We start from the raw sequence: 14,741 nt of genomic DNA, 5'->3' as shown, positions 1-14,741 counted from the left end.
TTTGGATTAGCTTATTTTTGAGCTTATGCGAAACAACTTATGAAAATAAATAAGTTTTTATGCTCATCTTACCTTAATCAAAGTCGACATTTGTCCGGTGGTGCTCCTCTTTTATTCCGGTGAAAAGGAGGGGATCTTAATAGATAGAATAGAATGGACGTCCAACTATGTTCGGGTCGTGCTCGACGTTTGAGGAGTAGGATTTTCTCGGTTCTTTTTGGACCTACGGTCCAGTCCAGAACAGGAACCCCCAAGTCGTCATGCTTGAGCCTGAGTATGATGACTTGAAGTTTGTCGCTGCTGGAAATGTCGAGTTAGCGAACGATCATGTTTAAATTGTGTTTTTTTTTTAAGAACTTCTTTCAAGGATAAAGAGTAAAGACGATTTAATGACAAGTTAAGAGATCAGAGAGAAGAAAAACACACAGAGTTCTTATACTGGTTCACCCGTTAACTAGGGTTACGTCCAGTCTCCTCACACTTGAGAGATTTAATTATAATCACCAAAATTACAATTGCTCAAACACCTAGTTCAAGACTTCCTTGCTCAATATACTTTTGATCAAGAGACTTCCCTTTGCTCAAGGTACTACTAATTTTATCAAACACTTCAATTAGCTTATCAGTTATAAGCTATCAACAGTCACTCATCAACTATAACTTATCAACTAACTTATCAACATCGACTAAGCATTTTGAGTAGGTGTTTTTTTTGGGACTCAATTAATAGGTGATGTGTTGAAAACACTAGTAGTCTTAATTCCAAAGAAGAACAAGATCAATGGTGATAGAAATTTTAAGGACAACTTAAGGTGAACGTGGAGCACAATAACATCAAGTGTAGTTACTATAAACATTTATTGTCCAAAGTAATGGAAAACAACTTGATAAAAAGTTGAGATTTAGCTCATAATTTTTTTTTGTAATGCAATATATACCAGAAAGAGAGTTAAACTATTTGTTTAGGATAAATTCTAGCTCATAAAATTTCTGTTACATGCTTGCACCCAATGAAAGAATATATCAAATTATGAAAGAGGCGAATCTAATCAACTTGCTGACAAGTTAGCTAATTTTGGTACTAATAATTTATATACGGATTGTAAGGTCTTCGATATTGGTCCTTCATTTATTTCTCCGTTTCTTGTCGCTGACATTTCCTCGTTCCCGTGGTTTCTAGTTTGAGTTTTTAGCGCCCTTCGACCACCCAAAACAAAAGAAACTATGAAAGGCAATTTTTATGCTTTTTGTGCCTTATGGTCTTGTGAACTTACATGATTAAGAAGTACTTCTTGTGGCAGCAGATGGTATTTAATATCAAGATCTTCAAGGATTTTCTTTAACTCCAGCATTAATTCAGATCTTCTGATGTTCTTATCCGTATAATTCTGAAAGTTTATGGTGTGAGTAACATATAAACCTATTTTCATCTTGTTTATATTCTCAATATCCTTAACCACTACATTGTGGTTTGGACGCCAATGTTGAGGCCTACTTTCCAAGTATCTGAAAAAATGATAAACAAAACTATCAACATAAGTTGAAATACACAATTATTAATATAAACATAATACATGGTTAATATGATTTTTTGTGTGCGGTGCGCTGAGTGCTTATATGATAAACATTTATTCAATAAATAAAAAGGGTTAAATAGTGTTTATCCTATCTAATATTAGCGAATTTTGGTTTAACCTTGTACTATCTTTTTGCGTTTCAAACCCTATAATGTGAAGATTCCGTCCTTTTAGACCTTCATTGTATATGATGGCTTATGGTTGGACATAAATGATGACATAGCATGCTTAGTGAGGGGTAAACCAAAATTCGATAACATTACAGGAGGCAAAATACTATTTAACCCAAAGAGTCATATAGCCAACGTGTTTAGTGAAGGACTAAAAGGACAGAATCTTCACAATACAGGGTTGGAATCGCAAAAAAAAAAAAAACTATACAGGGGATAAAATGAACTTTGCAAACATTAAGGGGGTCAACACTATTTAACCCGACAAAAAATTAATTAAAGTTTAATTGCAATTTTGACCCTCTTATTTTATCTAGTTCGAGTATCTGATCATTTCATTTCTATGTCTAGGATTTTGTCCCTCAATTTTTAAAAACTCTAGCATTTTGTTCACGTGAAATTTGGGTAGGAACGATCCAACTAAAGACTTCTAATAATATCAAAAAAAAAAATTTTAGAGCTAAAGCATAGTAAAAACTTACACTTTTAATCTAGCCTTTAAGGCTCCAATACTTTCTATTGAAGTTGAAACATCAACAGCAAATTCAACTGAATCACACATTTCTGGACTCCGATAGAAGTTACTGATTGGCTTGGTTGCAAGAACTGAATTTGGATAGAATATCTTTTCATTGTCATATCTCAAAAAGATTGTAGTCAATATGTTCATCTCTTCTACAATCATCTGCAGAAATATATATAATTAAGGTCCTATTGATATAAATAACTAATACGCATGTCGAGCATAAACACTTATCATATAAGTGGACATGTATAAGCCATTTCTATAACAAAAGATAAGTAAAGTCAAATTACTTTCATATAAGCTATAAGTTGTTTTCATAAGTTATTATGAAGAGCTTGTGTAAATAAGCTGAAAACAACTTATAGACATGACATAAGCTGTATCTACAAGCTCTCATAAATCGTATCATAAGTGGTAGGTTGCCCTGAGGGTTTGCAGGAGGTGCAGCCACACAGGGCCCCATAACTTAGCATGTGTGTGCGAGTGTTACTTATAAAAATAACTGGGCACCAACTTCATACTTTGTACAAGGTACTCATGAACGGCCATGACGAGAGGTTAATGTGTTGAGAATTGAAAACTACCTGAACACCATCAATGACACATCGATCACCAACGTCAAACGGATGCATCACAAAAACAAATATAATAGCTTCAAATGTTGTCTTAGCTGTGTTGCCAAAAACAAACACCACAAGTAAAAGTTGTGATGAAATAAAGACAAGAACTTGGGTTGTTAAGAATCCCATCACAAGAAACCAAACAATAATGGCGACAACAAGAACAATTGCAGAAGCAAGGTTATTCAGTTCATCAACAGCCGTTTTGGTATCATTTAGTGAATGCACAAGTGATCGGCGTTCTAGGTAGACTTTCACCTGTAAACATTAATAATATATGTGAGCATTGTGCTTATGACATTAATCTGAGCAATAACTTGGTAGCTGGAAGAGAAACATGCATACGAATGCAGGTACGACAATTCTAACAAAGTTTCGCCTACTTATCGTAGGTAATTTTTGTTATCAATATTTTCTAGAAATTTCATGACAGCATAAATTGAAAGAAACAAATTTGATTCTGATATATTGTTAACCAATCCTAAGAAAACAACAATGATACAAGTAACTATTTTTCGATGACAAAAAGGGAACATATTTTGGCAATTGATACAAAAAGGCTCAATAAACATATCCTAAACACTGACACAAACACGGACACCGACATTGATATGTAGACCTGGTAATAATTTGAGAAAGTTGAAGGCATTCAATGTAACTGCATGTGTTGGTGTAGTACAAGTGTTGTATACAAAATATGTTGGACACTCGGACACACTTTAGCTTGAAGTGTCGGTGGTACATAGTTTCTATCAATCTTCTGATCAAATATAATGTAATGAAGAATATATATATCGAGTAACTTTACCAGCCAGTTCTTCAAAGACTTCCTCTTAATTCTTCTAGTCTCTTCCGCTCCTTCAAATAACGGAAGCAAATTTTCCACTTCTTCAATTTTCATGAAGCGCAAGAGGTCTTCCTTATCAATGTACCTAATGAATTCAATGGCGACGACAACATTAAATAATTCCATAGAAAATGATTCTAAGTCACATTGCAGGGAATTTTTAGAGGGTAACAAAATCTTACTTGCTTCCTGGCTTAGCAACATTCCTGAAAATTCGATATGCAGCCGCCTTCGCTTCCCACTCACTTCTAATTTCATTATCATTGTTGTCACTAACTTCTTCATAGATGCTCTCTGGTGTATAGCTGATCGTCGACAAACCAGAACTCCTTATAACATTAATCAATCCTTTCATAGTCCAAGCCGAAACTTTCCCTTGTTTCATTTTCTTAAGCTTGTCTACATCAATAACTTGTTCTTGTTCCTTCTTCCCTTTCTTTTTATTAGTCTTGAAACTTAGTCGGCCGTTACTCGAACTCTTGCCTACTGTTTCAACCATCTCCATCAAAGGTGGACCAGAAAGAGTCCTAAGTATGTACTGATGAAAAATCGATTCTTGAACCCTATCGAAAAATCTAGTTGACTGAAAATATGAAGACAATAGCTTAATCAACAATGTTTTCGCTAACCATATAGCAGCCGAAATAACACAAGATGCAAGTGCCCTTGTGATGTATTCAAGAATCCTAGTAACTTTTCTTGTTCTCTTAACACCTTGATGGAAAATTAAACTCCATACCAAAAGAACCAAACTAAACCATACAAAAGCTTGAACACTCTTCCTAACACCATAAACAAAGTACAAAACTTTCTTCTTAAACAAAAAGTTTCTTTCAATTAAGAAAACCAAAACATTGATAAACCAACTAGTGACTAATCTACCAGAGATAATTACCAATGTAAGCACACACCATTTCCAAAGTTCTAAACTCCAAATTTCTTTATTTTCCAATTTATGAACCCTTAAACTTGCAATCAAAAACCCTAAAATTAAAACAAATGCTAAAAACTCAATCCAACTAGAAAATTTCTTCTTTTTACTAGATCTCTTACTCACTTCAATTTCTGCAATCTTGTACACTTCTTCTTCATCATCATCTTCTTCTTCAACCTCTCTTGGAGTAACAATCAAAGGGTTTTTTGGTGTAACAACATTTCCACTTCCACTTCCATCATGAACTTCCCTTGGAGTCTTTTCTTCAACAAATTTTGCATCTTTTTGAAATGTTGGTTCCACCATTCTTGACTTTGGCTTTGAAAATTCTGACCGACCAAAAAAAGTGCTTGTTGTTCTAAGATTTTCAAGCTCTATGAGTTCTGCATGTGACCCTTTTGGAGATGAAGATGAACCCATCTTGGAAATGAACTGAGGAGAATTTGAACTTGTTTCAACAACTTGGGTAGGTCCAAAATCTCTGTTTTGTTCATTATTGGAAATTCTAAGAACAAACTCGTTTTTTGTTGTTTTGTTGTCTTTCATGCTTTTTTGTTCTTCCATTACAACTTTGCAACTTTATAGATTCTCTAGAACGAATTTTCAACTGTACTGTAAAAATGAAAGAGAATATAGAGGTAGCTTGTAGCTTCTTCAAAGTAGAGGGAGAGTGAAGTGGGGAATTTTCACGCAAAGTTTGAATTTTTTTTTTTTGTCTTTCTGTGAATGGCAGATAAAGAAGTTATTGCTGACAGTGATTGAATTGAATAACAAAACTTGTGCCAAAATATCTCTGTACAAGTCACATTGTTAACAATTTCTTTATATTTCAAAAATATATTGAACTCTGAATCAAATAATTAAAGGATTAAAATATGGGTGAATAGTTAAATATTCTCTTAAAATTGTAAAATTGTAAAATTATCAGATACTCTTTGTTTGACGTGTATGTTAACTACATACGTGACACTTGTTAATGTGATTTCAGAACACACGAGGGATAGAAATTTGACTGAAATTTACATAGAGATGGAGAAATAGAGAAAGCGAGAGGAGGAGGGAGAGATAGAGCTAAAGAGGGGGGAGAGTGTGGTGTGTTTGGTTTGAGAGAATTAGGGAAGAGAGATTTAGAGAAGAGAGAGTTAGAAGAGAGATAAGTAATTTCTCTTGATTGATTTGCAAAGAAATTGAGTAGAGAGAGTTAAAAAGTATGAGTCCCTCCCATTCACTTTTTATTTCTTCTCTCAAGTGAGGAGAAAGAGAGAAGAGATACACCACTTTATCATATTTTCAATTTACCTTTATGTTTCTAGCACAACCTACTTTAGTATAAGGATATTTTTTTCTTTTCCACCATCAAACACTTTTCTCTCTTCTACCAAACAATACCACAAATATACTATATTTCTTTTTTATTTCTCTCTTCTCTTACTCTTTCTCATCTATTTCTCTCTTCACACTTTCTTCTTACTACCAAACATACCCTCATGGTATGTTTGTTCCGAGAAAAATAAGTGAGAGAGAAAAAGAAGAGAAATAAGGAGTTTCTCTTGTTTGGATGTAGAAGAAAGAGGGAAGAGAGAACAAATTGTAGTAGAGTCACCAACTTTTTAACTCTTTGCTAACATGCGAAGAAAGGAAGGGAAGGGAGATGCTTTTTTTTTGCCATAGCATAAATACCCTTGATTTTGCATCTTGTCTTGTACTAATGCAATTTTTTTTTTTGACGAACAGTAACAATTTTATAAGGCCAGGTCATGTAAGTTTATTAAATAATTAACTTTATTTTTTATGTAAGTTTAATTAATTGAATTGATTGATTCATTTAAGTAAAATAATTAATTTATTAAATTATTGTTTGTGAAAATAACATTATATTGATTTTTCCATAAAAATACATTGTATTAGATTTTGATTCAAGGGTATTTTGGTCTAAACATTAGGTTTAACATTTCTCTCATCTTACTTTCTATTCAACCAAACAAAAGAAGAAGGGGAGAGTAGATTTTCTCTCTTCTATATTTCTCCTACCTTTCTCTTATATCAATCAACACATCAGATTTATTATATTTTTCATCTATTTCTCTCTTCTCATACTCTCTCTTATTTCTCTGTTCACAACTTCTCTTCTAAGCCAAACATAGTGTTAAAAAGAAAGAGAGATAGAGGAAGAAAGAGAGAGAGAGTGTGTTAAAGAGGAATAGTTAGAGATCAAGAGAAGTAGATGGAGAGAGGGGGGAGGGATAAAGAGAGAGAGGGATAGAGTTGGAGATAGTTGGAGAGAGAGAAGAGAGAGAGGGATTTAGGGAGAGAGAGGGAGGGAGAATGAGAGACAAGGAAAAATACGGTGAGAGAAGGAGAAGGGGATCAGTTTCACCAACAACTTTGGGAAATACACCTTCAAAACAAAATTGGGAAATATTTAAATCAGTCATTTAATATTCAAAATAGTTGCACCCAAATTTTTTAAAATTATTATTGACAAATTACCCCTCGTATGAAGTAAATGTAAGTATTCCACATCAAGTGGATAATGATATATCTCACTTTCCCTTTCACAACAAAATGCTCTAGCTCCCCTGTGCCTGTGCCTCCCTCTCTCTCTTACCCCTTGATTTTCAAATATTCAAATTTCTGTCAAATACACTCTTGATTTTGTAAATTTTAGTCAATTACTCTCATGTGTCGTGGAGTCACGTTGGCAGATGTCATGTATGTAGTTAACATCCACGTCATCACCATTGCCGGGGTAAATGGAGGTAGGTGGTAATTTGACAGACGAAACACAATTTCAGGGGTATTTGACATTTTGAAAATTTCAGAGACGGATTTGACGATTTTTGCAATTTCAGGAGGATATTTGATTATTCACTCATTAAAATATATATCATTTGTATCATATGTTGTTGACAATTCAAACAATGTCGGTGCTAGGACCCTAGCCCAGGGATGCAATATATATATATATATATATATATATATATATATATATATATATATATATATATAGGGGAGGGATTAAATTACACCGGTGTAACATTTGAGTAATGTTACACCGCTCAATAACGCTTCAACGAATACAAATTTTACAAAATCCACCGTTGGATTGAAAGTTTATATCATTTAGATCATCCATGTTCAATTTTACAAAAATCTAAAATCGTTTGATATGTTATTGAGACCGATCAAGATTAACGCTTTATGTGTTTTTATTGAATACCGTTAAGCTTGATCAATCTCAATAACATATCAAATGATTTTAGATTTTTATATAATTGAACTTGAATGATCTATATGATATAAACTTTCAATCCAACGGTGGATTTTGTAAAATTTGTATTCGTTGAAGCGTTATTGAGCGGTGTAACATTACTCAAATGTTACACCGGTGTAATTTGATCCCTCCCCATATATATATATATATATATATATATATATATGGTTTTGCTAACATACACCCGCTTATTTTTAAGAAGGCGTGCTTTAGCATTTAGCAAGTTATAAATAAAAAGTTGTTAAATACACCATAAGGTGCATGTTGCTAATGCACACCTTCTAAAAAATAAGTGGGTGTACGTTAACAACTCCTATAGGCATTTGCTATAATACACCTACTTAATTTTTAGAAAGCGTGTGTTAGCAAATGATAACTAAAAAGTAGTTAAACACACTTTAAGGTGTATGTTGCTAATGCACACCTTCATAAAAAACAGTGGGTGTGCATTAGCAAATTCCATATATATATATATATGTTTCTATGAGTGATTGAAATATTTATGCCTCAACATCTGCAATGTTGATGGCAAATTCATAATGTGTAATAGATTGAAGCAAATCTTTCAATATGGAATTAATAGAACAACACAACAAGACGAGAAATCAAACGTTACGCCAAGACGACGAACAACATAATGACGCACTCAAAAGACAAAATCACAAAAAAAAACCACTTATTTAGATTGAAAAAAAGAGGGAAAAAAAGACGCAGAGGATTATTCTAGGCTAATAAATAACCCAAAACCAGTTAGTACTATTTTTTGATTTCGTTTTTCATCGCATAACTAAGGTCTTGATTTTGATTAACGATGCAGTTACATCTGTCATTTTAATTCTTGCCTCTGGTGAATCTTCACAACAGCTCAATGCTAAGGCTAAAATTTCATGAAGTTCTTCCTCATGTTGTGAGACTAAATTGTAATCCACAACATCCATAACTGAATTGACCATTGATTCACTAATCCAAGTTTTCAAGTTTAATTCTTCTGAAAACATTTCATTTGTTGGCTTCTTTCTTGTGAACATTTCCATTAGCATTATCCCATAACTGTATACATCTCCTTGAATTGAAATGACTCCCTTAGATCCATATTCTGTATGTAAATGTTAATCACTAGTTATAAAAAATTCTCAAAAGTGTATTATCATTTTATTCTTTTCTCAAGTGAGTTTACCTAACTAAACTCAAATTGATAAGATAAAATATAACTTAGTGTTAGGAGTGAAGAAATAACCTGGTGCAACATAACCAAGAGTAGCTAATGTCTGCGTATGAGTTTTTGATTGTCCTTCATCCAAGAGCTTGGAAATGCCAAAATCACTAACATGTGCAACCATATCTTCATCTAGTAAAACATTACTAGGTTTCAAATCGCAATGAACCACTGGTATGAAAGAACCATGATGTAGATACTCCAATGCAAATGCCACATCTAGCATTATATTCAACCTTTGTAAGAAATCCAAACAATAGTTCTCTGAGTGTAACCATTTTTCCACACTTCCATTTGACATAAACTCCAACACCAAAGATTTGAAATCATCATTTGAACAACTACTGATAACCTGAACAAGATTTCGATGTCGAAGGTTACGCATTGCATTACATTCTGCATCAAAACTTCTTGATGTTGCCTCCAATGTCAAGTCAAGTACTTTAATTGCCACCATCTTCCCACTAGAAAGCATTCCTTGATACACAGATCCAAAGCCGCCCTTTCCAAGTAAATTACTTTCACTGAATCCGTTAGTTGCTTTCACAATTTCATAGTAGGATATTCTTCTTGGAAACCCTAAATTAGCTGACAAATCACTTTTTTTAAGTGGATTTTCAACCTTTTTCCTTTTACGCCTCCGAAGCATTATGCATGCAACAACCAAAATGCCTAACACAACAATTATGGATAATATGCAAATGATTAATATCATCTTTTTCTTTGATTTTTTCCTAATTTGTTTATCACATGGAGGTACTTGTAAGCGAGGACGACCACAAAGTGCGTCATTATGCATAAAAGATTGAGCTGTGAAGCTTTTGAAAGGTCCTCCATCAGGAATCTCTCCTTGCAATCTATTGTATGATAGATTTATGTACTTAAGAGAAGAAAGTGACTCTAATGATTTTGGAATCACACCAGTTATAAGATTTTGAGACAAGTCCAAGAAACTCAAACTTAACATTTCACCAAGTGATGTTGGAATAGGACCATTCAATTTGTTATATGCTAAGGAGAGAGTTTCTAAAGTTGTCAAGAAACTTATCGCCGTTGGAATGTTGCTTGAAATTTGATTCTTTGAAAGATCTAATAGTATAAGAGCTCTTAAATTCTTAATTTCAAGTGGAAGGTTTCCAATTAAAGCATTAGATGATAAGTTTACCTCTAAAATATCTTTGATATTCCAAAAGGAAGAAGGTATCTTAGAAGTTATCCTATTAGATCCTATGTGAAACTTTCTAAGTGAAGTCATATTTCCCAAACATGTTGGTAACACTCCAAATAGCTTATTGCTTGTTAAATACAGCTCACTCAAACTCCTAATTTCACAAAGCTCATGAACTATAGATCCTTGCATTCCATTATATTCAAGATCCAAAGACTGAAGTTCATTTAACCCTTTAATTGTACTTGGGATTACTCCATTTAAATCATTCCTATACATAGATAATCGAATCAAGTTGCTCATGTTTCCAATTTCTAGTGGAATATTTCCATAAATTCCACAAGAATGTGCCCAAATATCTTCTAAAGATAAGTTTCCAATGGAGTTGGGAAGTTTTGATAGTAAATTGTTCTCTGACACATCAAGATATCTCAGATATCTGCAACTTGTAAGTGAAGTAAAGAAGTTGGATTCATGAGAATCATCTATTAATGTTAAATTATTGCCAGCTATGATGAGTGATTCGAGGACTCTTAAATCTCCGAAAGAATCGGGTATAATACCGCTAAATTGATTAGCACTCAAGTCAAATTGAACAAGATTTGAAGCATTGGATATACTACTTGGAATATTTCCAAAAAAATTGTTTCCATACATGTGTAATTGTAGTAGGTTTGGTAGGCCAAATCCCACATGCAATGGAAGATTGCCGAAGAGAGAATTCTGTTCGAGAAGCAAACTTTTCAATGTTGAAATGTTGAAGATTTTTGAAGGAATAGCTCCACTCAGGTTGTTTCTTCCCAGTTGTAGAAATTGAAGTTGATTGAGATGGCCAAACTCAATTGGTATCGAACCTAAAAACAAATATCGTCGAGAAAAACAAATAAACAAAGTTACATGTATATGATGAATCTTAATTCATAACACCAATTGCAATTAATGATGCAATTTAGTTATACCTGTAAAGAAGTTATCTACTAAAGTTAACCTTTGTAACAATGTGCAGTTGCCAATCGATGGCGGAATTATTCCTCGAAAATGATTATCATGTAGAGTCAATATTTCAAGTTGAGGAAATTGGCACATCTCATGTGGGAGACTTCCATTTAAATTGTTTATGTCAAGATTGATCTCCATCAAAGAAGAGCTATTGAAGATGGAGAATGGAATTTCACCTGCAATGTAACATACAAATATGTATGTAGGACACAAGCTCAACATGTGAGTTAACTTTTGGGAAATTCAAGCCCATTAATTGTGCAATCTATATATCTATATATGTATTTGGAAATTGGATACCCTCATTTTATGAAGTAAGTTTTGAAAGTGTGATTCAAACTATTTTGAAATGAAAAACAATAATTTATCTATCTTATAATTTTCCAAGTCTTTGACTTGAGGCTATTCACTTCCTTTACTTAATTTTCCAAGTATATTTGTGTTTGGAAATTACTACCTTCTATCCTATATGTGACGCTCTTAGCCAAATCACAATGATTAAGAAAGATGGTTCTAAGTTCTAACACTAAATTTGTCAATAATGCAAATTGTCTTTTTAAAATCATCTCATTCAATAATTAAAAGAGGGGAATGATTAATCTATAAATTCACACCATTTAAAAATTGTTTGATTTCTAAATCGACATTTTCGTTACTTTTATACTCTTATTTAAAAAATTCTTAAGTTTTGTAAATAAAATTTTAATAGTATTCTAAACATGCCTTAAAAAAATTATTCAAACATTTAAAAGTTTAAGGATAATAAAACAATTTTAAATTTTTTTAAAAATATTAGGGATTAAAACGGCATGCATAAAAATTTGTAGAGACTAAAACATGTTACTTTTTTTTTATAAGGACCAAAGATAAAATTTGATAATTTTTTAGGACTAAAAACATATTTAACCTTAGAATAAATAAAAATAATAATTTATTCTTAAAAATATCTTACCCTCCAAGTTGTTTTTAGAAAGATACAAATATTGAAGCTTGGTCAATTTTCCAATTTCAGCCGGCATACTTCCTTTGTCAAAATTATTGTAAGATAGCTCTAAATCTTCCAATTCTTTGCAATTACGCCAAACTTTTGGCATCTCACCAGAAAGATCATTAGAAAAAAGATAGAGATATCTAAGGTTTGGAATCCCTTGACAAACATTTGATGGAAGAATGCCAGATAGATTATTAAAACCAAGATACATGTATTGCAACAATGAGTTGTTGAACATGAATAATATGTTGCCCGTGAGAAGATTATATTGGAGGTTCATAATTCTCAATTGTGTGAGATCACCAATTTCTTTTGGAATTTCTCCTTTAGTTCAATACATATAGACACATAAAACACATTAATTAGGATGATTCATACAATAAATAAAGAGAAAAAAATCAATTAGGATGATTTTAAAGAATGATTTGTTATAGTTTATATATAAATTTAGAAATGAGTTTAAACTATATTTTTTTTTGTACGGCAGTTTAAACTAAATTGCTATTGGTATAAATGTTTGAAAACAAAATTTTGAACACATAAACAAATAAAAAGAAAGTGGTATTAAAAAAATTTGAACATATGTATATGATAAAAATTATCAGCTAAAAAAAAGCAAAATGTAAAATAAAAAATTGTTTGGTTGGCCGGCTCACCAACTTGAAAACATGGTGGACCGCCCACTTTACGTACCACCCTAACTAAAGACTTTAATTTATATATACTATCATGTGTAAAGTTTTATTAAACATGCGTCCAATAATATATTGATATAATGTATTGTGTTTAAATGTATATGAAATGTCATATTCATTAAATAATATAGCAACACATCATTGAATGCATAAAAATTAAACTTCTAACTTAAAGTGTGTCTTGTAACATAAAAAGTTAAAGATTAATTATAAATATATAGCAATATAGTATTATGAATTAATAAATTATTTATATTACCAACTTATATTTTAAATAAGTTTACAAGAAATAATTAACATAATATTATATAATTTTTTTTAAAAATATTTAATTTAAAATAAATTTTCTACGTTAATATAGTGACAAACTCAAATAATATCGATAAAAATCAGTAGATCCGTGCGAATGCACGGATCTTTAAATTAGTTTTTAATAAAAATGATATACAAAGTATATGCTTATATGTATTGACGGAATAAATATATCATACTACCTGATAAGGAGTTATTAGATAAATAGATTTCTTCAAGTGAAGACATGTTCGAAATTGTTGATGGTATGATTCCAGAGAGCTTGTTATTTCTAATATCCAAAATTTTCAACCGATGAAGTTGACCAATAACATGTGGAATAGTTCCTTTGATGAAATTTGATTTCCAATCTAAGTACTTTAGCATTGACAAATTGGATATAGATTGAGGAATAAATCCAACAATATTATTATAACCAAAATTCAAATGTTGAAGTTTAGACAAGTCCCCTATCCTTAAAGGAATTTCTCCAACAAAATCATTGTAACTCAAGTCCAACAATTTCAATCTATGTAATTGAAGTAACTTTTGTGGCAAGTAACCATGGAAGTTATTGCTACGTAGATCAAGAACAACTAGGAAAGATAGATTTCCCAATTGAGGAGAAATTGTACCTTCAAGGCCCATGTTACTAAGATTCAATGCTTTTACTCTTCCATGACGTGCATCACAAGTAACACCAACCCAATTGCATGAAGAGGAAAAAGATGGAGATGAGATTGACCAATTACTAAATATATGATGAGGGTCTAAGGTAATAGAGGATTTGAATGCAAGAAGTGCAAATTCATCAGTGGTGATGTTTCTAGTATTTTTAGCTAAGCAAGTGAAGAAGTAATAGAGTGAGACAAAGAAAATACAGAGCCAAGAGTTACAAGAGGATAGTTTGACCATTTTCAATACGATGTATGAATTAGTACCTAAGCACCAATGAGAATATTTATATTAACAAAAATGTCCCATTAACTATTGACTATTGACAATTATCATAGATAAATAGTGAGATATGAATGTTGGATTACACTATATGTATAAATGTTTCCTTTTCTTGCTTCACGCATGACAACGAATTGAAGAAAACAGTCAAGGTAGTAGTACAAAAACTATAATAAAATTAATAATATATCACCAATATGCATATAGACTAACTCTAATGTATCACCATCAATTATAAACTGTTAATAAAAAGAATCTAATATATCACCACACCACAAGAAAGAGCGACAAATAACATTAATTTTTTGGATTACCTTTTTTGGAAGCGGCAAGCATTGCATCCGGTAGTTGGCTACGACGAAAGCAACACTAGCAATCAGATGTAGTCTATCAGCATGGCTCAGAAGCTTGGCACTCGAAATACGAATACGCTCCCCAATACGATCCACCAAGGACATGTAGTGATGAATAGAGAG

The 14,741-nt window shown here is 32.1% G+C and overlaps 2 protein-coding genes across 2 annotated transcripts; both read right to left on the bottom strand.

Annotated features, from left to right (window-relative positions):
* Positions 1–861: 861 nt before the first annotated feature.
* On the bottom strand, positions 862–5,480 carry LOC123883934 (mechanosensitive ion channel protein 10-like). Its single transcript, XM_045932906.1, has 5 exons — positions 3,923–5,480; positions 3,702–3,825; positions 2,858–3,151; positions 2,230–2,432; positions 862–1,506 (listed from the first exon to the last, which is right to left on the bottom strand). The coding sequence occupies exons 1-5, from the start codon at positions 5,236–5,238 to the stop codon at positions 1,239–1,241; spliced, it is 2,205 nt and encodes a 734-aa protein (XP_045788862.1). The 5' UTR covers positions 5,239–5,480; the 3' UTR covers positions 862–1,238.
* Positions 5,481–8,662: 3,182 nt separating this feature from the next.
* Positions 8,663–14,223, bottom strand: LOC123886086 (probable LRR receptor-like serine/threonine-protein kinase At3g47570). The gene is made up of 5 exons (XM_045935425.1): positions 13,512–14,223; positions 12,284–12,646; positions 11,292–11,507; positions 9,186–11,186; positions 8,663–9,044 (listed from the first exon to the last, which is right to left on the bottom strand). The coding sequence occupies exons 1-5, from the start codon at positions 14,221–14,223 to the stop codon at positions 8,725–8,727; spliced, it is 3,612 nt and encodes a 1,203-aa protein (XP_045791381.1). The 3' UTR covers positions 8,663–8,724.
* Positions 14,224–14,741: the final 518 nt, after the last annotated feature.

Source organism: Trifolium pratense, linkage group LG5 (assembly GCF_020283565.1).
Source record: "Trifolium pratense cultivar HEN17-A07 linkage group LG5, ARS_RC_1.1, whole genome shotgun sequence".
NCBI classification, from domain to species: Eukaryota; Viridiplantae; Streptophyta; class Magnoliopsida; order Fabales; family Fabaceae; genus Trifolium; species Trifolium pratense.
The sequence above is the reverse complement of the archived record's forward strand: the minus strand, read 5'-3'. Positions and strand labels throughout refer to the sequence as shown.